Source organism: Phaethon lepturus, unplaced genomic scaffold, assembly GCF_000687285.1.
Source record: "Phaethon lepturus isolate BGI_N335 unplaced genomic scaffold, ASM68728v1 scaffold52248, whole genome shotgun sequence".
Lineage (NCBI taxonomy): Eukaryota > Metazoa > Chordata > Aves > Phaethontiformes > Phaethontidae > Phaethon > Phaethon lepturus.
In genome coordinates this window covers 46,148-73,282 of record NW_010557936.1, presented here as the reverse complement: position 1 = coordinate 73,282, position 27,135 = coordinate 46,148, and the positions used below count along the sequence as shown (strand labels likewise).

Genomic DNA, 27,135 nt, shown 5'->3' with positions numbered 1-27,135 from the left:
GGGAAAGAATGTGTGTTCAGCAGTCTTGGTGTCCTCTAGAAAGCATAATTTGTTTGGGAGTTTAAAATACAGTTGACATCCTACCACAATCTCCTTGACTATTTTTTTTTTGCAAAGCCTACAGAATATTATATTTTGTAGTTTGAGGCTACATGGTGTTTAAATAGTGGGAAAAAAGTTATCATTAGAGGTCTTTTTCATCTTGGTTTGCTTCTAGTTATGCCTATTGACAATGTGGAAATTCCCAAAACAGTTCGAGAGACATAAGTATAACTTCTTTTGAACTTTGAGTTTTTGAAACATCCTTTTTTCAGGTGTGGTTTGGTTTTTTTGGTTTGTTTTTTTTGTTTGTTTGTTTGTTTAGGACAGCATTAGAGGTTTGTTCAGCAATGAAGTTCTGTTTTCTCTTTATTCCTTGCTTGGCATTGAGAATACATAAAGTGTTTGAATAAGATGTTAGCATTTCTATTTGTGAATATAATTATACGAGTTTGCTAGGTGTAGGTTACTGCTATTGCTGTACTGAATTCTGGATCGCAAAAATCATTATATTTGGGGCGCGCTGATCATTACTTTCAGGTATATATGTGACCAAGTACTAGTGAACCTCACTTCATGCAAAACAAGATGAAGAAAAAACAGTAGTTCATTGACAACCCCTCTGATTTTTTCTGAAGTATATTTAACTTTAATTCGTATATTACATCAATACCATTGTCTCATTTCCAACACCATTAAGTATTACTTAAGCCACCTAATAAAAGTAACGTAATATTTTTTTTTATTATTTTAAGTTTTCCTTTGAAAGTTTAGTTTTAATAAGCCAAGTGTAAATATAATATGCTTGCTGACTAGTAATTTTTTTTCTTTTTCTGTTTAGGTGTTTAAACTTCTGATTCAGTCACCACATATTAATAGGGAAGAAAACACAGTTCTGGTAGTTTGGTTTTGTGTTTTGTTGTTTTTCTTATTCCACGGTGTTTGAGGACAGATTTGAGGAAAATTTCAAGGAATGGAGTTAGCTCACAGTTTACTACTTAATGAAGAAGTGTATAACCAACTTGGTGAATTTCAAAAAGCAGAGTTCATTTTTGAATGGTTACAGTTTTTGGAAAAACTTTTACCAGTGACTAGCAGAGTAAGTATAACGACACTTGAGAAGAAAAGCACATTATAGAGCCATTTCTCTCTGTCTTTTTTGTTATTTTGTTTAAAAACAAAGAGCAGTATTCAATTTCATGTACTTTATCTTCTATGTATGCACAATGAAAGTATGTTCCGTGTTAGCAATAATTTTCTAAATGTTACAAGTTTTTGGTCACAGCCCTTCAAGTGACAGAACTGCCAGTCCAGTAAAAGGAATTTGGGAAATAAGCATTAAGTACTTTTTTTTTTTTTAAATGTTTGTTTTTTTAACTCAGATTATTACTGCAAAATTTGGCAAACTCATGGTGAAGAATAGCAGTCATTCTTCCACCTAGCACAGCAGAATTATTTAGTAGTTCTCTAGCAGGCCAGAATGTAACATCTTTCTCTTTCTCCTTTTTCTTTTTTTTTTTTTCATTTTCCTAATTAAATGATAAAAGATCTGTTTCTATCCAACTGTCCAATTGTTTGGTTCACTGTTTAGTGTGTATTAAGTAGCATATATGGGTATTTAAAAATAAACCAACCTAGATAGTGCTATTTAGGAGTTATTTGTGTTAAAATATGTAAATGAAATACAGTGCCGGGGTCTTAATTATTTTTTAAAAAACATTTTTAAAAAACTGAGGTAAGTCTGAAATAGATTATTACTTTAAGGGAAGTTCATTCCTTCCTAATGGTCAACTTCTTGAACTCTGATAAAGTAGTTCTTTACTTCTTAAATTACTACGTTTCTATGAATTGTTTTATTTTAAAACAGGCATAAAAGAGGCAAGAAATGACAATTTTGTTTTAGCAAGATATAACTATTCAAGTGCCATAGGGAGAATACTCCTGAAATGCTACTAGAAATAATTATGATCTGAAAAATGTGATTTTTTTTTTTTAATAAGAATAAAATAATTGCATATTTGAAATGGCTTTTCTTTAAGTAGAAAGATGCAATACAATGTTCATTTTCAGTTAACAATATCAGAGTATCAGAATGGTAATAATGAAAAGTAAAGAGAATTAGCATTAATTATCTTTAACTAACTTTTAAATTTAACTGAAATTTAACTGGTTACTGGTTTTATTTCCAGGCTGATGTAAGGGAAAACCAGAAGAAACTGGTTGAACAATTGACTTCTTTATTAAACAATTCACCAGGACCTCCTACCAGACGGCTTGTTGCCAAGAATTTAGCTGTACTTTATAGCACTGGAGACACTTTTTCTGTTTACCAAACAATTGACAAATGCAATGAACTCATTCGGAGTAAAGATGATTCACCAAGTTATCTGCCTACAAAACTGTAAGTATTTTCTTAACCCCAAACTTCAAATCCAGTAATAACAAGAGAGACAGATTTACATGGTGAGAAGTTAATGTAGGAGAGGGTATGCTCCGTAATTTCTGCCCATTGTCCAGTAGAAGCTTTGTACCATATGACACACAGAATTTGGGAGCCTCCCTGATTAGTATCATTATTGTGGGTGTGTCCAGCTGTAAAAAGCAATTTTTTCTTTGGTATTACATCTCTAAAATTTTTAGCCTTCAGTGTTACAAAAGGAAACTGAATTAATCTGAAACCTGAAAGCAAATTCAAATTGCTTCCTTCCCTCCAGGTACTACAACAATTTTATTTTAACTGTTTAATATATGCTGCCTTCAGGGCAGAATTATGAGTGGTTAAGTACTTGTGTAGCATTTTATATATTCCTTTCTGTGTCTTTACTGAAAAGTTTTGAGTAAGAAGTCCAGCTGCATCTTGGGGCGGGGGGGAAGTCAGGTCAGTACTTCACAACATAAATTGCCTTTGAAAGTTTAATAAGTTTAAAATATATTTTTCTCCCTTGTATAGAAGTTTCTTGTTATGATTCACAAAATATAACATAAACCCAATCACATTAAAACACTTTAAAACCCTATTACTTCTGAAGCTTCTATCGCAGAGGCAATTTGGTGGCTGATGGGAGTCAGTGTAGGTTGCATACGTTAGAACAAAATTTGATGTACCTAGCTAGCTAGTATTTACTGGATCCACTGGAAAGAAATATCTTGAGTGATTTGAAAGCTAAGCTAAATTAATTTATTTAGGAGTGTAGGAATGCTAAGCCTGTTGCTATCATTCGGAACTATAATGACCATAGTATGCTTTAAGGTAATAGGGTAAACTGAGGCTGGTTTATGCTTTATGTTTTTGTTCGGGGGGGCAGGGGGACAAAATCAGTTTGCAATACATATTGCCATATTGAATAAACCATGCTTTACAGCAAAAGAAATGCATGCTGCTTTTTACAAAAAAAGGTGAAGAAAGCTTTTTATAAGTAACTTAGGCAGCATTAGTAAAAGAAAAAAAAAATCTTTACCCTGACATGATGCATCTGAGTTTACTACCACAGGATAGATAATAAAACAAAGAATGCGGTAGTATTAGGTATTGTATGTGTGCAGCAGGAGCCAAAAGAGTGGAAGATGGTAGGTGACCTACAGCCAGACAACTGAAAGTCGGGCCAGAGAGAATACTAGCAATGGATAACAGCATTATGAGCAGGCAGGTGTTTGAAAAAACAAGGAGAAGGTAATATACTGCTGAGTACAGTAGTAAACCAGAGAAGTACAACTCCAGGTGCAAAATGCAGTTATTGAGTACATTTCTTAACCCAACTGGGAAACTGGATGTAGTTAGAAACATCTGAAATGTTCGTAGCTAAATGCCTAAAGCCTAGCCAACAGAAGAGAAAAATGTGAACTGTTATTGCAGGATGTGAAACCTAATCTTAAGGTGCAGAAGTCTTATGAATGAGCTTCATTCCTGAAACAATGCACATCTTTCACTATAGTGAAGAAAATTAAAGATAAAAGTAGAGATGGTAAAACATCATTGTTCATTAATGATACAGTATACAAAGCAGAGCAGAATCTGTTGTCTTTGCTTCACATGCTAATCCTGCTTCTGACAACCCAAGTGAATTCGCTTGAAAATAGTTTCTTGCAAGGAGTCAGTTGTATTTTCCGATATCATAATTTTTTTGTTTCCCTCTTGTTCAGTTGATCTCTTGTGCAATCTTTTGAGTTAAGAACAAGTTTACTGTAAAGGATCTTAGTCCTGCAAAGTAAATTACTGCTATACTACTGGCTCCTCAACAGTGAGATGCATTAACATTGTAGGTGAGTTGTGGTATGGGACAGAGCTCTGCAGGTCTTCCTTGCTTCAGCTGTGAGATGCCACTCTGGAGGAAGTGGGATGATGTTGGCATAGCAAGAAGGATGATGGAGTCCATTGGCAGCAAGGCAGAAATGGCAGACAGAAATGGCAGATACCCAGGCTCAGAAGGCAGAGAAGTAGCTGGGGGGCTGAGACAGAGGTGGCAGTGTTCATAATCCTGCTGGGTTGTGTAAGCAGTAGTGAGGAGAAGAAATGAGAGATGAAGTAGAGAAAAAGGCAGCAGGAAAATATGGTTTACTTCAAAAAAAGTTATGGAAAAGGTATTTATTATACTGACACTGAGACAGCAGGCTACAGAAAAATAATTTGAACTACAAATTATTCTCTATTGAGTAGTCTTTCATCTTGGGCTGCAAATATATGGGATACCTGGTGTTCCGTGATGGAAGACTGTTTTGTTTTTGTTTTTTTTTAAATCTTGATTCAAGCGTTGTCTTTGCCATCTGTCCTTATTTAGCATACATGCCCATGTTGTCTGGTAGCAACATTTTGCCATCATTGTTCACAATATCTTGATTCACCTGGAAACTCCTTTAAATACAGTTTCCAGTGAATTGTTCCTTTATCTTATAAATTATAATTTTTATTCATTCATATAGATGGAAGATGGAAATGTTGTAGGCAAGCATTTTAAAAAGAACCCTAGTTAGGTGCTCATCTCCTCCTAAATTGAATGTGATGTGATTGCTATATCAGATCAGAAGAACAAGTCACATAGTATGAATACAGCTTACAACTTTATTTTAAATTACAAAGGTTTTAAAATATCCACTAGGACTGTGTTTAAACCTTAAGCATTTTGAAAGCATTTGGCTGGTCAGCAAACTTTCATAGCTGATCTCAGTGCTATTTTACCACATGTTTAAGTATCTTAGTTCTGTATTTTTGTTGGTACCTGTCCGAGTACAATTGTTAAGGGAAAATTTGAGAGAAAACAACTTTATCTTACAGAGAGAGGCATATATCAAAATGGAGGTGTGCTGCCAGGGAGGAAAAAACACAGGCAGAGAGGCTTTGCCCTGCAAAACTTGTATAAATTTAGAGGCTTCCTTGGAAACTTCTGGCTGTTGCTTGTGATTCGCCAGATAAAGTGACTCAATAGTTAATAGTTTGGACGTAGTGAAGAAACATTTGTGGGCAAAAGTAAAAAAAATAGCCAACTAGTGTCACGATACAATTCTAGAAGGCAGTCAGAAGAGCTTCCCAAGTCCTATGCTTCGAACTTTCATAGAAACTCAAATATTGATGTGCAGAAATAGCTGGGTTCTCATCTTTAGTTGTCTAGATGTTACTCTTCACCAAATATTGCCACTTTGTTGCTAGAAATAACTTTTCAAAGCTGATTGACTTTTTCATACAACACTTAGGCCCATGGCAGTACAGCCAACCATGTAAGAGTATTTGCAGGTTATACTATGAAGTAGTAAGGCAGTTCTGGTTTGGGTTTTTCTGTGTATATATTTATTAAATATTCCTCCTTTGGATTATGATGTAAAATATATATTATTTAGGCTTGAAGCTAATTAAAGAGAGTATCTGTGACCATCAAATGATCGATTTAGTAGTAAAATGGTGCAATTGTAATTTTATCCCCAGCCACACCATGAACAAAATTAAAATTCAAATTGTTGGTGAGTACTAAGTTGGATAAAAGTAAAATGAAACATGTTGCTTTAACGAAAATCGGGTAAGAGACAATATCAGTTTTGGTTTTCTTATTGTGCTTTGTCATGTAGGGGATTACTGTTAATATCAAATGCATTTTTCTAATTAAGCATGTGTTCAGTATGAGATTTTAAAATTCTTTATGTGAAGCTGGAATTCATTTGGGGAATAAGTAAAATGTTTTCTTCTTGAAGGAGGTGGTGAGCAGTGTCACTGCGTATTTAAGTAGGTCTGGCCAAAGAGCTGAAAGCTTATTAAATATATAATTTCTTTTTTCCTCGTATTCATCAAATTAATTGGTTTAGTTATAGATCTATCAATACAAAAGTGAAGTGTTTTCCTTAATTTTTCAAAGGAAAACACTCTTTAATTAAGCAACTCTATTTCTTTTTGTTTCTTCCTCAATATTTAGCAAATTTTTGCTTCTGCTGAAAGAGATGCCAATCAGCACAGAGAGTCTAATTGTCAGGTATTTCAGCTGGAAACTAAATTCAGAATCTGTGTGCCATGAAAAGGACATGGGCTTATACTTTTATTTCCTTCAAAGTGTTTCCTTATTATGTATTATTTTACAGAAATGCCAGAATGCTCTACCATTTGCCGTCTACTGTTGACCATCGAGTTGTAAATAAACCTGCCCTTAGCTACTTCTAGCAGGATATGCCATAGCACAGTGCCATAGGCTGCACGATGCAGGGCATGCTTAGTTAGAAATTAATGTAAAGGTTTAATGGGGGATATGAAAATTGTATTCCTATCATAAAATTTATTGGAAGGTTCTATTATCTGAATTCTTGTATTGTCTGAGTTATTTTCCCAACCCTTGTATCTGCATTTCTCCTAGACTGTATGTGCCACACACAGACTTTTTTTTTTCCCCCCTGTTTTGATAATCCACTTAGATTTTTGGGGACATTCTATTTAGTTATTTTGTTGTTTACCCATTGATTACGTTAGTCATCTTAATCCCTTTCATCTATTACTGCATCCATTTTCATGCGTCTTTGGATTTGCTTTTGTTTTAGTGCTGCGGTGGTATGCTTGGGCTATTTATACAAAAAATTGGGAAGAATTTTGGGAAACAGTTTTACTGACACCGTTGGGAATGTGCTTAAAGCAATGAAGAATGCAGAGGTATTGGAACAGCATGTTTAAAAAAATGATTGGAAAAATAATAGGTTATTTACTATTGGTAGCTGGACCAATGAATAGGAGAAAGTGCATGATACCAAAATATGAAAAAATTGTGGCAAGTCATAGGCGAAAAATCAATTCCAAAGAATTACTGGAGAGTTAATGGATTATAACTATAAAAGGATTTATCATATCTATTCTCAAGCTGATTTCATGAAAGAATCTGATAAACTAGAAAATCTAATTGCCTTATTAATGAGGACTTTTTTGCTCCAGCTTGTACTTCATGTTTTGAACTTTAAACTGCTAGTGAGTACTTTCTAGGAGAACGTAGAATTACTGTTTTCACTTGCTTGTAGTGTTGTAAAGCATGTTATCTGCTTTAACTCACTTCCACATAGAAAGACCTCTACAAGTCTAAAAGACCCAAACTATTATTTACCTATTTCAGTAGTCAACATTTTGTATTTCCAAGTAGCTTAGGGTTACAAAACTTTAACATTTTGTCTTTTTTTTCATTTTTCAGTCTCAAGGTCGTTATGAAATCATGCTTAGTTTGCAAAATATATTACATGGTTTAGGAGCTGCTGCTATCCCCTGTCATAGAGATATTTACAAAGCTGCCCGATCATGTTTGACAGATCGATCCATGGCAGTCCGCTGTGCTGCGGCTAAGGTAAAGTGCTCTAACAGCTGTTTTTATGAAGTAAGCTCCCTAAATAAAATTCTGTTTTGATGGATGATGAACACAGCAGTAAATACATTGTTTGCTTATCTTTATTTCTTTGATACTGTTTTGGCAGCAAAAATTCAAGTCGTTTTAGTATGAAGCACCATGCTTATTTTGTGAGGGAGAACTCTGTACTATGTAGCAAACTAAAACTGATTGCTTTTCCACATCAAAACCTTTTTATTTCCCTTTTTTTGTCCAGTGTCTTCTTGAACTTCAGAATGAAGCAGTATTTATGTGGAGTACAGACCTGGATAGTGTTGTGACCTTGTGTTTTAAATCCTTTGAAGGTTCCAATTATGATGTACGATTAGCAGTTTCAAAACTTTTAGGCACAGTATTGGCTAGAGCTCTAACATCTAAACAGACGACAGGTAAAGTACGTACTTTGTTTGCCGATTCCTCATCTGTAAAAATCTGTCAGATGATCAGAAACTCTCAAGCTCTGTTGAAGCCCGAAGTAAAATCACAATGTAAGCTTTGCCTGGCTGTTCGTTGCTTTTTGTAACTTTTTTCTTGTGAAGTGCTGTGGTTTTGGTTGTGTTAACCTATATATATATTTTTATAAAATAATAAAAAAGGAAAAATATTTGGTAAAACTATTTTTCTCTGTTACAAGATTGTTATTGCATGGAGAGAAATTAGTAGCCTCAAGAATTCAAAGGCAAAATTAATTTCAGCAGTGTAGAAAGCACTAAGGTTTGAGGGAATGTGTCTTTGTCAAAGAAAAGTTAAGGATATCTCTTCAAGCTGTTTTTCCACAATCAGCAATACCACATCTGGATTGTCTAGCAATACAAATGTGATCAGAAGCAGAAAAGAGCATGCAGTTTTGTTCACTCAATGGACCATGTAACGGGGTTTGCTGCCAGACAGTATTTGATCTAACAGGAGCATTCTGGCACAAAGTTAACATCCCCAATCTTTGGTGTCATTCAGACTGGGCATTTTTGGTCCAATCTTAGGAGCTCAAAGGTAAATATCTAACTGTAATCTAAGCAAAATATAGCAGGATGCAGAGTAAGTGGTGTTCAGACTGCTGCTTTTAACGGCATCAGAGAAAACCTTCAGTGCAATAAGCAGCAAATGACAAAATTATATGCCTTTAAGCCCTACTTACTGCCTTTCAGAGTTCTTGAGGCTGTTTATTTGCATTGGAGACTCTGAAGTCTTGATTTATAAAGTATTTTTCTAAGAATCTTTTGCAGAGAAGTAATGTTTTACAGAAAACAATCAGCACTTACCTTTTCCCAATAAAGTAAAAAAAAAAAAATACTGACCTCCTTATAAAATTGAGTTTTCTTTAAGCTTAAGATAAGGTTATGTGAGAAGCTTCTAAAGTGTTTGCTTGGTTGCTTTTAGTTATTTTTATTTATTTTAGTTAAAAAGAATTTAGAATTAAGTGAGGAAGAAGCTAGGTGGATGTAGAAGGGGCTCAGGGAGAGGTGGAGGGAGTGGTACATGGAGAAGTGCATAATCTTGAAGTTCATGCATTGTACCTGATAATGTGCTGATATTGAGTTGGTGGTTGGTTTGTTGTTTTGGGGTTTTTTTTTTAACATTATTATCTCAAATCCTCTCATTCCTTTTCCCATTTGAATACTTGGAGGAGAATGAGAAATTTAGTGAAAGTTTTAGGTCACTTAGTTTGCACAGTGTGCAGTTTTCATGCTAAGTTTGCACACACATGTCCCAACATGTATTTTAAATAAGCTTTCCGTCAAGAAATAAAACAATGTAATAGGAATTAAGGCTAAACAATTTTCCTAGAAGATTGTAAACACATTCTGTTATTTTCATTCTTTTGGAGACCTAATTGAATACTAAGGTGAGATGCTTTTGTTTCGAAGAGAACTTGCAGCTTATGCCCTTATCTGGCTAAGCATAGCAGAAAGGTAATCCCCCCTGCCTGGAGTTTGCAATAGCGGGTTGTCTTTGGTGGTAAACTGGAATTAGTTAGTCGGGGCTTTCATGAAGCTTCGGGTGGTAGCTTCGGACCTTTCTGCAAAGGGAGCTTAGGTTAGATGTTAACTACTGAGGGAGGGTAAATGTGTGTATGTGTACTAGGTGATGGCCTGAACTATTTGAAGTAGCTGAGGCAGAAAAACTTGATAAATAATGTGGTTCACTGGAACACTGAGTCCCAAAATGTTGTAGTTTCTGTTGTGAAATTATGCTCAAACAGTTTTTTTGATTTGATTGTGCTACTGAATTTGTGCAAATTGTTTTTTCTAAAACATTTAGAGTTGAAGCTGTTCTTCTATAATGTAACAAGTTTTACACAGCTATTCCTCTAAAGATTTACATTCATTCTTAGCATCCACGAGGCATAACTTCCGCAGAATCTCTTTGGATGAAGTGATGGAGCTATTGGGAACTGGATTTCTGCGTGGAAGTTGTGGATTTCTACGAGCCAGTGGTGATATGTTGAAAGGGACCAGTTCAGTCAGCAGAGATGTTAGAGTTGGAGTCACCCAGGTTTGGATTATGTTATTTATGATTTTCTGAGATGGCTAAACAGTCCTATAATAACTGGTTTGCTCTCCATAGGTCTCTTATTTCATCCTTTTTTGTATCTGTGACAAAATGTATGTAATTTAAAATAAGGATTTACATCTTGAGTTATGCTAGAAAGAAGGAAAAAAAAGATTTTTGATGTTGCTTATTGTTAACTTTGAAATTTTCCAAGTTAAATATGCATTACTTTTGAAAGCTTCACACAGTATGAATATCAAGTAAGTGATACAAATAAGTACTTTCCTAAAATTTTTAATTTAAAAATTAATACCTTCTGTCTAAAAATGAAAGGAGAAGTTACAAGAATTCTTTGAACTTGCAGTAGTTTCCTCTACTTAGGGACATTCTCAGTCCTGTTCTGAAAGAATGGTTCTGCTTTGAGTAAGTGCCTGAAAAATAAGGAAAACATAACTTAGTGGGGAAAAAAAAGCAAGTATCTGTTTTGCTGTGTTCCAGGATGCTCAGTTGGAGGATAGAATCTTGTTAACTGAGCAGGGCTGGTAAAAACAGTATAATTTTTTTCAGACAATATCAGATTGGCTTCTTCCAGTAAATATTATCTTAAGTGGTATTTACATGCCAAGACCTAGATACTCAAATGTTAAACCTGTGAATCATGACGAAGGGTGATGATGAACATATACATATCAAACAGCTGTGATTATTTTAATAGGTTAGAGTCCCCCCAGCTATTTGATAAGTCATCTTTGCCAGTAAGGGAGTTTTTCAGTGCATTTCAATTTATGCAGTGCAAAAAGTCTGTAAATTAGCTTAAATTACTGATAGAAGCTGCCAGACTTTGCACTGAAACAGCTAGAAGGTGCTCACAAATTGTCTTCTAAGCTCAGATCATGCTGGGTAGAAGCATTAACTTCTGGCTGAGAGACAGAAAAGCTGGGGAACGATAATACCTTGACAGCTATTTGCTTAGAAAATGCATGCCAGACTCCTAGGGTGTTCTGTGTACATGGTGGTTTTATTAGTTTTCCAGGAATAGATAGTTCAGTTCAGTGTTTTGACTATTTGTACTGTTTTTTTGGAGGTTGTCTCCTTTTTCATGCATTCCTATGTTAAGACAATAGTACCTGTGCTAGATGGTACACTCTAGCTATATCAGAACAGTTCAAATAATGCAATGTTTCTGTAAGAAAAACTTGAGAAATTGTGCATATATCAGTGCCTGTGAGCAGAAAATACTTGCAGGTATAAAACGTATTAATTGTTATGTGAATTGCAGCTTATTATAAATTAAAAAATAAGGAAAAACACTGAAGATGACTTCTTACATATAGAAGAAGAATTTATATTTGTTGAAGCCACAGACGGATTCAAGATATAGTTCAAAATGTAGTCATGGCAGTTTGACTCTTCACAAGTCTGTCCTGTTAAATTCCTCAGTTCTCAAATCTGTAAAACGGGGTAATGTACTGGTACATTATGAAGCTGAAGTAGTATTTGTCAAGAGCCATTTGATGCTAACAGGATCTAATAGTACAATTTCTCCATCTACAGTACTTCACTTTCTTTTACATGAATAATTTTGTTGTTAATATTAGACATGAGACAAAGTATGTATGAAGAAAATACAGAAGTTTGTTGATATGGGTAGTAGTGGTGAGCTTTCTTATGAGGAATTTTGCGTTCATTTGCATATTCTCATTTTTTGTATGCCCTTTTCTTGATGATAGCACATCTATTCATTAAGAAAAAACCCAACACACACACACATGGAAGGCATTTGTAAGGGAGCACATTATGTGGCAAAATAAATGGTCTTGTGGTGATTAGATTTGTAAAGTGACTCTGCATTCGTTCTCTTTGTTGTGACAAACATAGTCTTTCTGTGGTACCTCCATTGCAAGGCAAACTATTAAAATTCATTGAGATGAACAGCAATGCTTGGGGGCTGCAAATATTCCCTAATTCAAAGCCTATAACAACAAAATTCTCTCAGGGTTATGGGTTATAGTTCTGCAACATAGTAGTTCTTAAAATGCATTCATACATTAAATTTCGGTTCCATGTGCAGAATGTTAAATAGCTGGAAGCTGTTGTTCAGTGGGACCAAACACAATGTTTTACATAACAAGTGCCTGTGCAGGGTAAACTGCCATTTCTCACACTCTGGAATGAAATAAAATGGGCAAGCAGCTTGAATTCACTTACAGTCAAAGCAGGCTGCAATATTGCTAGCACAGTTTTGATAGTAAGTTAAATTATTTAAATAGATTTTAAAAAAATGCAGCTACCTGTAAATGAGAACCTACGTGATTTATGGATGCATAAATGTACAGTAATCTAGTTGTGGCAATGTGCCGAGAATTAAAAAAAAATATATATGTGGGATAGCTGGCAGTGGTTTTCCAGATGATTTTTCTCTAAAATATGGCTTCTTTTCAAATCTCTTCCAGGCATATGTGGTATTTGTCTCTACATTAGGAGCACAATGGCTTGAAAGGAACTTCTCTGCCTTCCTTTCCCATATTCTAGATCTCGTGTCTCAGTCTCACCCTAAGGCTGTTCAGAGTCAGATGGATGCTATCGGCTGTCGTCGCTGTGTTTCATTTATCCTTCGAGCTACAGTAGGAGGCCTTCTTGGGGAAAAAGCTCAAATTGCAGCTGCCAAGGAGATTTGTCAGGCCGTCTGGAAATTGAAGAAAGTTGTCGGTATGGGTCTAACAAGATTATCCATTTGGGCCTCTGTTTTTCCTTTTTGAAGTGATTGTCCAACTTCCTAATCCAGAGGCTTCAGAAATAGAATATATAGTGCTGATTTATTACCATAATAATGTAGAGGGCTTTTGATGGACTGCTTTGTTTTTAACTTGGGCTGGTTATTTGTGTGTGTTAGTGTTTCTGCCTGTGTGTACTCACACAACTGTAAATATCTTTTTTTTTAACACTTCTTCCCCAGCAAATACCATTTTAACCAATTACAAACGTAACAAAATAACAAATATATGCAGTAATGAAATACAGACAGTATTGTAAAACAAGTTAAATTGGCAGTCAATATGTCTAGCCAGGTTCTGCATTCCTGTTCAGAGCAGCTGATACTACTGATCGTTCAAAAAAGAAGCATTTGTTCCTAATGGACAAAATGAGTATTTCTCCTGGGAAAAAAACCGATCTCTTACATGATAAAGTCCTTCATGCAACTTCCAAAGAAAGCTGCTGATCTCCCACCATCATCCTTGTAGGGGAAGAGAAAGAGAATGCTGGACATAACCAGTTATCCCCTGGTGTATGGCTGCATATTTTATTCTAGTTAAATATCTAAATGTTAAATGTCTAAACTGACATAATCATTTGTGTCTCAAAAGATGAACTTTTGAAAAAACTACAGATTTTCCCCTCCTTCTTTATTCCCTGCCACCACCTTCTCGCTTGCTTGCTCTCGCAGTATTTCACTCTTTTCTTCCCTTTCTTTTTTTCCTGCTGTGTAGTAAGATCCAGAAAGTTGTATCAAAACATGACCTCTTGAAGTCACTTTCAGCAAGGCTAAGAATAGCATGCTTCTTACTAGCCACTGTTCCCCATCACTTAAAGATAAGCCATTTGGTAGTTGCCATATAACAACTTATCATAGCAAAATCCTTTTTCCAGTCTGTTTCATTTTGGTAATGATTTCATGGGGGTCTTCCTATATTGTGTTACCAGATGCTGCAATGAGTGACAGTAACTTGGAAACAAGAATTAGTACAACAGATGTAACAGTGAGTCAGCATGTGCTTGTGTGTGCACTTCAGGAACTTGGAAGTCTCATCCATGGCTTGGGAACTACAGCAGCACCGTTACTGCAAGACTCCAGTACAGGTACAAGCCCTGAATTGTTTCATGAATGAGAGTACAAAATATATTCCTGCGTTCACTGTGATATTCTCTGATTTCTTATGGCTAGACTGTCAATTCTTTCAAATCTTTTGGGATCCTTTATCTGGCATTGACTATAGCAACCTTTCTTCTGGCATGTAGTCTCCTCACTTCGACCTCCTTAGTTCCTCTATCCTTCACTGTTTCTTCCCACTAAACTACCAAAAAAAAAAAAAAAAGCTGGAGTGAAAGTTGGCTACCTTACATGCTGTAGGAAATCTTCAGGCATTGCTTATATCTTTTCTGGCCTGTACTAGTATGTTAATTTAAAAAAAAAAAAGTATCCAATTTAACTCCGTTAAGGGTTGTATTTAAAGTCCAACACTTCGTAATGTTTGTAGTAAATCAGTTTGAGCTGTGTATCTTCATCTACCTTTATTGTTATAATTTAGCTGAAGTGAGAAATGTTTTTTCTGGGTGGTTTCAAGTGGACATCTGTTTCCATGCATCTTGCTTCCTTGATAATACTTACAGATATTTTCTATGCATGTGGTTAACCTGCACAGTATGTTAGGCTTTCTCCATGTTGATACTTTTTCATTCACGGTAACTTCTATTGAAAAGTATTGAAGTATTTAAATTTGATAAGAAATATTTCACAATAAAAATCAATAGTACTCTTTAAAGAGAAGTACAGAAACTGGATAGTGGTATGTTCACCAGTCTTCTGTATACATTTTTGCTTGTTTGACAAACTGCTTGCCTATTTCTTAAGTATGCTTATGCGTTTTATTTTTCAGGAGTTCTGGAAGCAGTAACTTCTGTCATTCTTCATCCCAGCATTTCAGTTAGACTAACAGCAGCTTGGTGTTTACGCTGTATTGCAGTAGCATTGCCCTCCTATGTGTCCTTACTGTTGGATCGTTGCATTGAACGTCTTAGTGCATTGAAATCCTCCCCAGAAGCAGTAACTGGCTACAGTTTTGCTGTTGCCGCTTTGCTGGGTGCAGTAAAACACTGTCCTTTAGGAATTCCACATGGAAAAGGGAAGGTATGGTCTGAATACTCATAGGTAGTTCTTTTATGTTTTTGCAGTAGTATTTACGTGTATTCTTTATGACATGATCACATAACCCAATATACTGATGAGAGAGTTTCTTCAAGAAGGGGATTTTGAAGCACACATAACTAAAATAAGCAAGTGTTTTTCTCACATATATCAGGATTGTGAATTTCTCAGGAAATGCCATTAATGAATTTATTAACCACTCATACTGCTACCTTTTTCTAATGAGGAAGTTTGTTGGGGCAGAATTTTGTTTGTTGTTTTGGGACAGGGGAATTCTGTGGAGTTGTAAGGACTTAAATTGAACTAAGTCTAAGAAAAGGTTTACCTAGAGAAAATGTTTCTTCAATAGCCTTAAGTTTTTCAGAATTTCAAACTAAGTTCTTTACAGCAAGATGAAACCTTCTGCAATTTTGGCCCAGTTTGACATTGGCTTAAATTAGAAAGTTGACATTTCAGCAGTGTTAACAGTGAGAAGAGGCTAGTCTGGAGCACATACAGCTGAAACGTATTGGACTCTACCAAAGGGAAAGATCTTTCTTTTATAAAAAAATAATTAGAAGTTTACATACAGATCTGCATGCTGTGATGTTAGAAATAAGTGTCCTGGAAAGAAACTCATTCAACCACAGATTAAGTCAAATTAATATTTCCCAGGCCCATCAATGACTCTCCAGGGTACAGTTTAGTCAGTGCTTCCACCAATAACAGCAATTATATATTATCTTGAAAATCTTTGGTCAAGTCCAAAAAAATCTTTAATGAAGTCCAATAGATACACACCTTCATTTTGTTTTACAAAATTTCACAGAAACCTGTTTCTTGCATTAACATAGTCTAAGATGCTTGTACAAATCTCTCCACTAGCACAGATGGGATATACTTTTTCTTGTTACTACACCACTGCAAGATGAAAGGAATGCTTTAGTACACTAGGAAAAATGTCCCTTGCAGTGATTCCAGTCAACCCTTTCAATGCTGTTGAGTACAAACAGTTCCACACCACTCCTAACAGTTATTGCTAGCTACAGTTCTCAAGTCAAAGTTCCAACTGCTGATGAAACAATTTATAAATGGAAAAAAAAAAAAAGAGCCTGTTTTTCTTAGCTTTTAACAACTTTTCCTCGTGATTACTGGAAGACCATGGGGAGAGGACAAAATGATTATCATTCACCTAGTTATATAGGTAAAAAGTGCTATTCAAGTACTATACACCTAAGCTGAGATAAAGTTTCTTTTTAACAGAGAAACCTAATTCTTAACAAAGGTTTCTTTTAGAGGAGTAGAATAGGATGAAGCAGGGCCAGGAGGAGGTTTGGGAGGGCACAGAAAAGTGTGGGAGAAACACTGTATTCTGTACTAAGCTGGCAGGGGGGAGACCAGAGGAGCTGACAAAAGCCCTTTTCCATTCTTTCCTAGGAACACTGCCAGATTCCAGACTAGTTCCTCTTCTGAAGAGCTGAAAGAGACCAGTGTTAAATAGAGCAGTTTTGAAAAGGAAATATCAAACGTAGACAGTAGGGACCTGGACAGAAGCTGTTTTATATTAATGCATTTTCCTTGAGAGAGTGGTTAGAGTTGCAGGTGGACCTTATTCAGGAGAACAAAAGTAATTACTGGGTTTGTATGTATTTAGCATTCTGTGCTAGGGCTTATACTTCAGTTCAAAAAAATTCTTAAGAATTAGACACTTCTAGTACATAGAGAGAAAAATTGTCAGAAATCGTTAAATGAAATCCTTTCTAGGATGCTCATTTATCGAGTAATTTAAGTATACTAAGCTATTAGTAATTTTTAATAGTATAATTTTAAAAGGGTACCATTTTAATTTTAGAATCAAATATTTTAAATATCTTCGTTTGCAACCATCTGACAGCATTATGGAATTGGGGAAACTAATATTTTCAGACTGTTAACATTAAGTTTTGGAAGTATACAGATTTCAAACCTTGATGAACCAAACTTTCGTGTGCAAACTTTCATGAAGTTTTATAATTTTTCAAATAAATTTTAGAAGGATGCTTTCTATACTGTCCAAGTAAATTATCATTTGCAAAATAATTGTAGAAGGGAATTGGCTATACAAGGCTTTTAATTATATTACTGGTAATGACACTTCTTACTTGTAATACTAATTTGCAAGCAGTTTGTTTTGGCAAGCAGACATAATGCAAGATGTAAGAAATACTTGTTTTGGTATATGTGAAACAGAATTGAAGCAAGCCATTTGCAGAATACTTTGTGAAGTTGTAGCCATGCTGTGATGATTGTCCATGGGCACACTGTGTTCCTCTATGTAAATTCTAGGTAGCTCAGGCTTGGGTAACAAGTGCAGATTGTCACCTTGCATTTAGCACATAATAGTAGCCACATGCAATTACTGTGGAGAAGCTAAGATAGGATTAATTCTAACCATACCATTCTAACTTGTTTGTTTAGTCATACCATTTGTTGATTAAAAGTTGTCAGAGAGAATGATAGACCTTTATCCCTGTTTTAGAATAAAAGTTCATTGCCCCTTCTGCTGCTTCTGAGCCTAATTCATAGGTCTCATGCTATCCTTTTTCTGCGTAGTGGCATAAACAGAATATCAGAACACTTTTTATCCTTGCCACACATATTCTTGTGAGAATTATCAGCTCTCATTTTACTGCTGATGAAAGAAGGGAACAAAGCAGCAACGAAACTTATCTAGGAACTGTTGAAGCTATCCCAGACTAGTACTGAAGTGAGTCATTGCAACTTCATGAGCCTGAGTTTCTCGCTATAGTGTGAGAAGATGGTATTCTATTTAGGGACACTGAAGTACGATTAAGTATCACAGAAAATAGTATTGAAAAATCATTTGGTAGTTACTGAGATGCTGATGCTCTGTTTTTCTCTTTAACTTTGAAGGTAATCATGACAGTAGCAGAGGATCTGTTGTGTTCTGCTTCTCAGAACAGTCGCATTTCACTGCAGCGAACACAGGCTGGATGGCTGTTGATAGCGGCCCTCATGACATTAGGTAGTAGATTGCTACAATTTTTCTTAAACTAAAATAAGCTGTTCTGTGTTCCTTCTCTGGCTTCAGTTCTTTTGATGTCTCATTTAATTTAGCACTGCAAAATAATTCTTAAAAACAATGTGAATAGGAATCTTTAGAAAAAACTTTCTAAAATAAAAATGTTGTTTCTTCCAGATTTGCTATCAGTCATTGGGAAAAATGTCTGAAAAACGGTGACTGGTTGGGACTGCTATTAATGAAATGTAAAAGATAAATTTCAAAGTTACTCCAACCAAATGTCTTTGTGGTCATGAAGAATTACACTGATATTTTTTAACATCTATCCCAGAACAAAATGAACTAATAATTTGTATTTCCCTTCTGTCAGGCATTTGGAATCTTACAGAAATTTTTAGTGATCGGTTTATTTAGATCACTAAATTATTCATGAAGAATGTATTTTGTCTGTTTTGTTCATATTTTTAAGGCACCTTTCATGTTTTCAGCTATTACTTCTGCTCAACAGCTCCCATTTTTTTTCTCAGATTAGGGAAAACACACCTTGTACATACACCGATAACAAATGTTTGCTTTTCTGAATGTCACTATTGCTTATTATATTTTTTATGCTGATAATCTGCAGAGTCTGTACTTGGTAAGACAGAGATTATAGTTGGCTTGGTGACATACTTGTAAATGTGTCAGTGGGTATGTAGTTATGTATGAAAATGGCATACCAAGACAGTAAATATCTGAGAAATGATACATGAGATGGCTGGGAAAGTAGCATAAAGTTTTCTTCACAATGATAATGATTTTGTGAACATAGATAAAAGATCCAAAAAGAAGATTTAATTTTATTAATCCTTACGTTGGCATGAGAACTATCAACACTTACAGGTCCTGCAGTTGTCCAACACCATCTGCCACGAATGCTGTTGCTGTGGAAGTGCATCTTTCCGTCATCTCCTAAAGACCTAGAAACAGAGAAGACACGAGGAGATTCATTTACCTGGCAAGTAACACTGGAAGGTCGGGCTGGTGCTCTCTGTGGTAAGCGGGATTTCCTGTGTCTTTCTCTGGGTATTTATAGTTTGGCTGTTGGTTTGTCTTATCTTCTGAAAGAGCAACAATACTTCGTATTGATTTTTTTCACTGAGTGTTAAAGGATGTGTTCACTCCCCAACTTACATGCTTGTATGTGTATGTGTGTGTATATATATATATTTACCTACGTATCTATATACATGCATTTCATTTTTGAAAAAAACAAACAAACAAAAAACCAAACCAAAACCACGAGGTTTTTTTCCTCTTGTTCTTCTAATCAGTTGATCTCCAAACAGTAAAAATGATATCAGGAAGGCTGCTTCTCTTCTCTTAACGTACATATCACAATAGTGAATGGGGAGCCAAACCAGGGTATGCTTTGTTGTTCATACAGTCTATTATATTTGGTAAATAGCAGTTCTGTTTTCCTAATAGCTGACTTACTGGAGGCAAAATAGAATTGATGAGTCAGTCAAACACATTTGTGAGAATGGGAAGACTCAGGTAAAATTACGATAAAGAAGTTGCAATTCGCAACTAATAAAGAGTATTCTGTATTTGTCTGCTGTTTGGTAGGTTGCAATTTTTCATCATGAAATATTGTGACTTTGGGTTTCCGAGAGATTACTTCAGTGATCTTTAAATACTTAATGTGTTTCAGTAATGTATTCTAGAGTACTAAATGGTCCTTTGCATTGCAGAAATGTGAACCCTAGTATAATGATCACTCCTCTCTCACTATTAAAATCTATTGGAAAATGTGGAATTCAATAGTAATTTCAGTTTAGAACTAACGTAAACAATTAACCTTTAAATATTTTCTTTTCCTTTTGGAAAGAGGTCTTTAACACTGTACGTTCTTTAGGTGCTTTTTGAACTACTAACTCAAGTTCAATTTTCTGTAAATAATGAAAAATTCTTGTGTACATATAAGTTGTTTCTTAAAGTACAGTAATTAAGCTAAATTTAAATAGAAAACTAGCAAAGTAATCAGTAGGTTATCTGATCATCATCCTTCTCCCGTTTTTTCTTTTTTTATTACTATCATGGAATTATCATGAAATTGAGTTATAGCGCATAATTCATAACAAAAAGCAAAAAATGCTTGCATTGATATATGCAAGTAAAAGTCAGGGCATGAATGTACAAGCTGAGACACCAAAACTGTGCACCTGTAAATATGACTTTTTTCATTCAAGATTTTTTCCCGTTTCTTAATTTATTGGTCCAAATACTTAAAAAAATATTTTGTGTGCTTTGTTCTACTTTTAAATTATTAGTGAGGTAATAATGCGATTACTTCACTGATGTGGTTTTTTTTCTTCTAGATATCTCACACTTAGTAAGTTAAAATCCAATTCCTTTTCTAGCTATCAAAAGCTTTGTTTCTCACTGTGCTGGTCTTCTTACGGATGAAGTTGTTCAGAGACTTCTTCCACCTTTCCCAAGTGCCGTTGATCTATTGACACAGTAAGTGTGTATCAAACTGTTAAAAGAGATTCTGGTTTTGACAAGCTACAGAGTAATCTTCTTGTATTCGATTTAATGCACTTTCTAAAGAACTTTCTTTTCAAAGTACAAAAATTAGTGTAGAGAATTCAGCTGTATAGCTGAAGACTTTAGCTGGCATAATGTGTCTTGTAGATTCCAGTTTCATGTTAAAAAAGCTAGGGAAGAAATTATCGCATGCTTTTGTTAATTATTTTTTAATTGTTTTTAATCTACTTTTTTAATCAAACATTAGTGTTTAGGCATGATCATTTTTTATAAAATTAAAAACAAAGATCAAGAATATGCTTGGACAAAAAGCTTTAGAGATGGGCATTTTTTATATTTTAGATTCAGAGCTAAGCTGGAAAGCATTTTATAACTTGAAATTTTTTTGCCTTCAAAATATGTAGTGTTTTAATGTATTTGGGCTCTAAAATCAAATTTACAGACGTATTTCAAAAAAAAAAGTTAATTGTAATAAATGTAGGTACAATCAAAGGCAATAGAAAGCCTTATTTATTTCTCTAGTGCTAAATAAAAATAATGACTGGGAATGGAGTACAGAGAGGTTCTGTCAGAACACGTAAAATGAATTGTTTTGCTTCTACTATTAGTAATGCAAATCAAAACTGTACTTTGTATAGATTTTTAAAGTATTCAGTAGAATGGTACAAATTAAACTGGAGTGTTGCATAATGCTTGAAGTCTTCAACATCTGTGATGTGCTTTTTTGTATTTTAAGGCTTTCTTCAATATATAAATCATATGGAAATCCTTTAAAAACATCATCAACAGTTTACAGACATAAACTTTATGAATTACTAGCAGTATTGCCTCCAAAGACCTATGAAGGTACGTATTTCTTACAACAGGTATCTGTTAACAATAGCACGGGCTCATTTTTAAATTTTTGTTCAACATATATTCAGCTAGCAAGGATTAGTTCCACCTTTTCTAATACCCAAATTTTATTCCTTCTGTTTAGATTTGATGAAATCGTAGTGAAGTTGTCATGGTTTTGAAAAGCTAGTGTTCATGATCTTCTTTTTTACCCCTCTCTTATTACAGACTTCTGTCCTATTTTTAGTTGAAACTTGAAAGTAGACAACCTTGCAGTTTTAAATGACTTGAAGAGTTGACTTTCTTTGCCTGTTTTACTTTCCATTGAATCCTAAATTCAAAAGGTGTAATCTTAGCATAAATCAATTAAATATAGTCCATTAAAATAATGTAATTAAATTGCTTTAAGTAGACTTATTTATTACAGATATATTCATCTGATTCTGTCCAGATTGTGGATAAAAAAAATTGTATTTAAAGAAAAATTTCAAAAAAAATCTGAGGATAGGCTCACTTTTCTGTAGCAGAATATATCTAGCAGTATTTAAAATCTAATTCTCTAATCCGATAACTAGGCACTGCAGTTAGGTCTGTAACAGTTCAACTGAAACGTTAAATGTCTTTGTCATCATTAAATTGTCCTGTGAATATAGTTTGCCATAGAATACAGTATGGACCGAAATAAGGCATCGGAGTGTTTCATAGTGGGAAAGAGAAGTACAGGGTATTTCATCAGGACAGAGAGAATATGGGCCAGCCAGCCACTGAATTGGCTGTGTCCTCTGTATGATGGAGGGAATCCTTCCTCAGATAATCTGCTCCATCTAGTGGTAACTGTTAAGTGAATCTTCATAAGGACAAATCCCTGACCTTTGCCTTAAAGCTGTTGTCGCATTAGAAGTCTGTATATAACACTTGAAGCATAGTTTATAATATTCATTTGTGACTTGGACTTTAAAGACTGAAAATGACACCTCCATCCCTTACAGCAGTGTGCGGGTTTTTTGTTCTCTTATTACAGGGACAATGTTTTATAGAATACAGATTTTTGTATATGGGTGGTTTTGGTGATTTCTTGGTTTGTTTGGGATTTTTACATATGAAAAAATTTTATTGAAAAATAGACAGTATTTTACAGTATGACCTGTAGAGTCTGAATCTCATAAGAGAGCATCCTAGCTGAGGATGCTGCAATCTAGAACCAATAATTAAAGAAAAAGCTGAAAAGGTTTGTTATAAATAAGTGGTTACCCTGCTGAAAGCTTTGGAAGTAGCCTTAGAATCAAAACAGTAGTTTGACGGATGTAGTCTCAGAGTTGTTCAGCGGTTTGTAATACAGCAGTATGCAACTGGGGAAAGGATGAAAATGCCTGTATTGCCAGGGCTTATTTTCAAGGTCTGTTATATATTTTATAACATGTAAGTATGCATCATTTAGAAGGGGGCGGGGGAGTAAAGATTGAACCAAATACCTTTCTTTCCATGTTATTTCCAGTATGACAGCTTTATTCAGAAACTCTATGTCTTTGCATATACTAGGATTTTTTACAATAAATTATTTGGGAAAACAATATGATTATGGAGCCCAGGGTGCTTTTTTGGGGGTCTAATTTTGGTCATTATCACTAAGAAGAATAGTAGGTTGTAGTACTCTTGTACTACAATACTACTCTTGTGTTGCACAGCCTGGCACATTTTGCATAGCTCGGAGTGACATGCTGAATGAGAAGCTTGCACCAGTTCATGGTTTTATTTATTTTCATTTACTTTCTTTGATCTTGTCAGAGGCTAGAAACATGCAAGTCATTTCTTTTCAAGAAAGTCAGCAACGGGGACATATACTAGGAGTTTTAACTCAAGCTTTTAGTATTTGCAAATAATGCGCAAAACTTTTTTTCTTTAGTAGAAGAGGAGTGAGACAAAATACTCAGCAAACGAAACAGTTGAAAACAGATTCTTTATTCATAACTCCAAGCCTTTTCTCTCAACTCAAACCTTCAGGTTTCTGAGGCCTGAGGTAATAGGACTTTTTTGGGCTCTGCTTGGTCCTTTCCTCCTCTCTTCTTGCCTCTTGGATGTTTCTCTTGCTGCTTTCTGTCATCAATAAAAATCATTATCTGCTCAAACAGAATTATGAAGGCTTACTGTGAGCATACATGAGCAGTAGATTATTTTTTTCATTATTTCAGCAATGATAGGTATGAGAAGAATGTATTAAGTTAACTTAAACATCAATGAAAAACATTTAATATGTTCTAGTTGCTGCCTTCTGTCATGTGTGAATGGTTAAGACTTTGCAATTTAGCTGATACAAAGTATGAATTTGTTCAGCTGAGAAAATCAGGTTCTGCTTCTAAGATGATGATTTATATTCTTGGTCATTTTCACGTGTCATTAGTTTTGGATGCTGACATGCTCATGTTTTTGAGGTGAAAACATTTATTTTCTGTGAGTGAATATAAAAATCATAATTATTATAAAGTCCAATTTGATAATTTCACACAAATCATTTCAGTAGTTTGAATTTTGATTATTAGATTTGTTGGTTTTCTGTGGTCTGAAATTAATGTGTTTTGTCAGACAACTCATTAGGGTTTTCTTCATTCTTCAGCTCTTTGTGCTTGTTATGTTCCACTGTCTAAACCATAAAATTGAATACAGGCATTCACTTCTTTTTCTTAATAGGATGAGATGAATAGCTAGAATGCTGGAACAGCGTTCTGGCTCAAAATTTTGAACTGCTTTACATTGGGATAATATTATTTGACATGTTGGGTTGGCCAAGTGTCTGGGACTGAAATAAATGTTAATTTGGTAAAAATTGCTGAGTATCTCCATTAAATTTTATTTGAAAAACTGTTTTCATAGAAAGAGGGTTTTTCAAATCTGTTTTTTTATTGTGATCTACAATAATTAATGGAAAACCGGTTTCGAGTTTTGGATTATTGTGGTTTTTTAAAGGCTCAATTTTTGTCCCTTTCACACACTATCTGACCATCTTGCAATATATTTGATAGTGCTAACCTTTTGCATTTAGATTTGAGTTAAGCATTTTGGGAACAATTGCATACTTACTAATTAGTTGGGGAGGCAGGCAAAGCAACAGATGCCTGCAAGGGAGAGGCTGATGAGGACAGGAGTTTGGGGGTAGCGAGGAGGATGTCAGCTTTCTCAGAACAGATTCAAGATGCAGGAAGGGTAAAATAGCTGGTTGCAGATACCAGCTCCAACTGTACAAATGGTTCTGCTTGTGCTCATGAGGTGCTGATCACTGTGTTGTCTCACTTCTTGGAACTTCCATGTGTTGAAAAATTGTAAGCAACTTTAGTGCAAACGGGTAGTTGTGTGATCATCTAACAACAAAAGTGAATGCGAAGAACTGGATATGTGGAGGTAAGCTCCCCTTAATACTGATATTTCCCAACTCATGAGGACTTGATTTTGTAATCATAATGCTCTGGAGGTAAATTTTTATGTGGTATTTGCTGTGTACGTTCTGTAAGATTAGTTCTGCAGCGGTTTTCAACACAACTTATGTATTGGATAAGCCAGACCTTTCTCATCACGTGTGGTTCAGCACTGGAAATGTTCTCTTGCTGCAGGGACTATTTTAATAACCTAAAATAGTCTGACTCAGAATGCCTAATTTTGTTTATGTATAATCTTGCCTGAAATATTATGTGAAAGTTTTAACTACCAGTATAAATTATCATAATGTAACCTACAATAAATTCCTCATGCTTTGCTTTTTGAGTGCAAACTCAGGAAATAGGGGAGTACATTCTGCAGCTTTTGGTTATTTATCAAACTGATGGATGTTTTAAATTACACCTGCTTGCCAAGTCCAAGTATTCCTTCGTGGTTATGTAGTACATTCCACAGCATTAATTTTCAAGAAATAGAAGAAAATATGGCTGTGCTTGTAACTGCCTTTTTCCTCTAACTATAAATGTAACTAACTTACTAGATTAAAGTTGGATGGCATTATGCCTTGTGTAAAGATGAAGGTCTCTGTGTTTCATCTGTATGTGCTTAGTTTGCTTATCTTGGGTAGTGCTCTGTTGCTGCCCCTGTAGCAAGAGTGTTCTCCAATTAATTATGTGAAGATTTAAGAAAAATGTTGGATGGATGTTGGTATTTCAGTATAAATATCTTGCTCGCAAAGTTGCTTGTGGCAAGTAATAAAGTAGAAATTTTGAAATTTTTTTTCCCTTTAATTTAAAGGAAGCTTCTGTGCTGTTCTAAAAGAGTTAGTGGCTGACTTGACTGTCCCAGATAGCCAGATCGATGCCTCTACATTTTTGCTTCCGCCCATTTGTCATGAGAATGATCTCCTTTTACTCGGTCCCTTACTGCAGGAGACTGACCACCGATTTATCGAAGAGCAGGTACTTTTTTTTTTTTTGTAGTATACTGGTGGTATTATATTTTCCTACAGTTCTGGTTATTTGGGTCAGTGCTAGTTTTGACTTGGTCAAAAATATGGCTATCACTTCTTTCCTTCTTACAGCTCCTTTTAGGTAACAGCGTAGCTGGCGGCAGCCTGGAGTATGACCCTTACTCAATTTATGAGAAAGTTCCCAAAGGTGATTCAGTACCTAAACCACTACCTCCCGTATTGTCTGTTGTCAGTGCCGCAACTCGTCTTTTTGGAGTTATATTTTCCCATGTAGCAGAATCTCACAGGTAAAGTAGTGACTGCAACTGTTGGGGGATTTGGGAGATGCTAAAAGACGATCACAGTGTTTGAGATTGAACATAGAAGAAAACAATACTGAAGAAATAGTGAAATGTATAAGTGGATTCTGTAAACCCTCTGAGTAACATAATTCAGACTAAGAAATTGTTAGACTTTCTTTTAAAGTTACTCACAATGAAAAGGCACATCGAGTAAGAGGTTACTGTCATTGTAATAAATTCTGTTGACCAAGAAAAATAATATTTTGCTTTGATAGCCAGATAAAAATAGAAGTTATTTGAAGAGGTATTACACAATTATTATAGTGCTTAATACATAATTGTTAAATACCTTAGGACAAAGGAGGGTTGAAAGGGGTAGGAAGCTGCAGTAAAATTTAACCCTTATCCTGCCTCATTCTTTATAAAAAGTGGATAAGAAGAAACAAGAGCTTGTGTCTTAACACAGTTCTGTCAAGGTACAAGAAATGCTTGAAAAGGATCACAGACTTCTCTTGGTTTTGTGTGTGTATATATCTTCCTACTACACACATGGCATTTTGGGTTGTTTCACATTTATAAGCACACGGATTGCTGAGGTGTGAAATTCCTCAAGAGTTTTGCATGCTGTTGCTTATTCTGTGCGCTGCTGGTGATTTTCCTGAATGCAGCCTAAGAGCGAATCAATTATTTTTAAATTAAACAGCTTTATGTTTTCAAGGCCAACTGGAGTTAGACCTTGGATCATGATCATTATAGGTGGTGATGGTTGTATAATTTCCTGTGAGGGATGTGTGCGTAGCATGCGA

At 35.1% G+C, this 27,135-nt stretch overlaps 1 protein-coding gene across 1 annotated transcript in view; it reads left to right on the top strand.

The window, feature by feature from the left end:
* The first annotated feature begins 1,012 nt into the window (after positions 1–1,012).
* The window catches only part of HEATR5A (HEAT repeat containing 5A), a 52,229-nt gene continuing 26,106 nt past the window's right edge, over positions 1,013–27,135 (top strand). The window contains exons 1-15 of the mRNA XM_010292886.1: positions 1,013–1,138; positions 2,229–2,440; positions 7,048–7,156; positions 7,683–7,832; positions 8,089–8,260; positions 10,204–10,364; positions 12,815–13,070; positions 14,064–14,219; positions 15,017–15,267; positions 18,178–18,289; positions 19,169–19,321; positions 20,689–20,788; positions 21,552–21,661; positions 25,874–26,037; positions 26,160–26,335. Coding sequence (XP_010291188.1) covers positions 1,013–1,138; positions 2,229–2,440; positions 7,048–7,156; positions 7,683–7,832; positions 8,089–8,260; positions 10,204–10,364; positions 12,815–13,070; positions 14,064–14,219; positions 15,017–15,267; positions 18,178–18,289; positions 19,169–19,321; positions 20,689–20,788; positions 21,552–21,661; positions 25,874–26,037; positions 26,160–26,335 — 2,408 coding nt within the window. The remainder of the gene's footprint in view (positions 1,139–2,228; positions 2,441–7,047; positions 7,157–7,682; positions 7,833–8,088; positions 8,261–10,203; positions 10,365–12,814; positions 13,071–14,063; positions 14,220–15,016; positions 15,268–18,177; positions 18,290–19,168; positions 19,322–20,688; positions 20,789–21,551; positions 21,662–25,873; positions 26,038–26,159; positions 26,336–27,135) is intronic.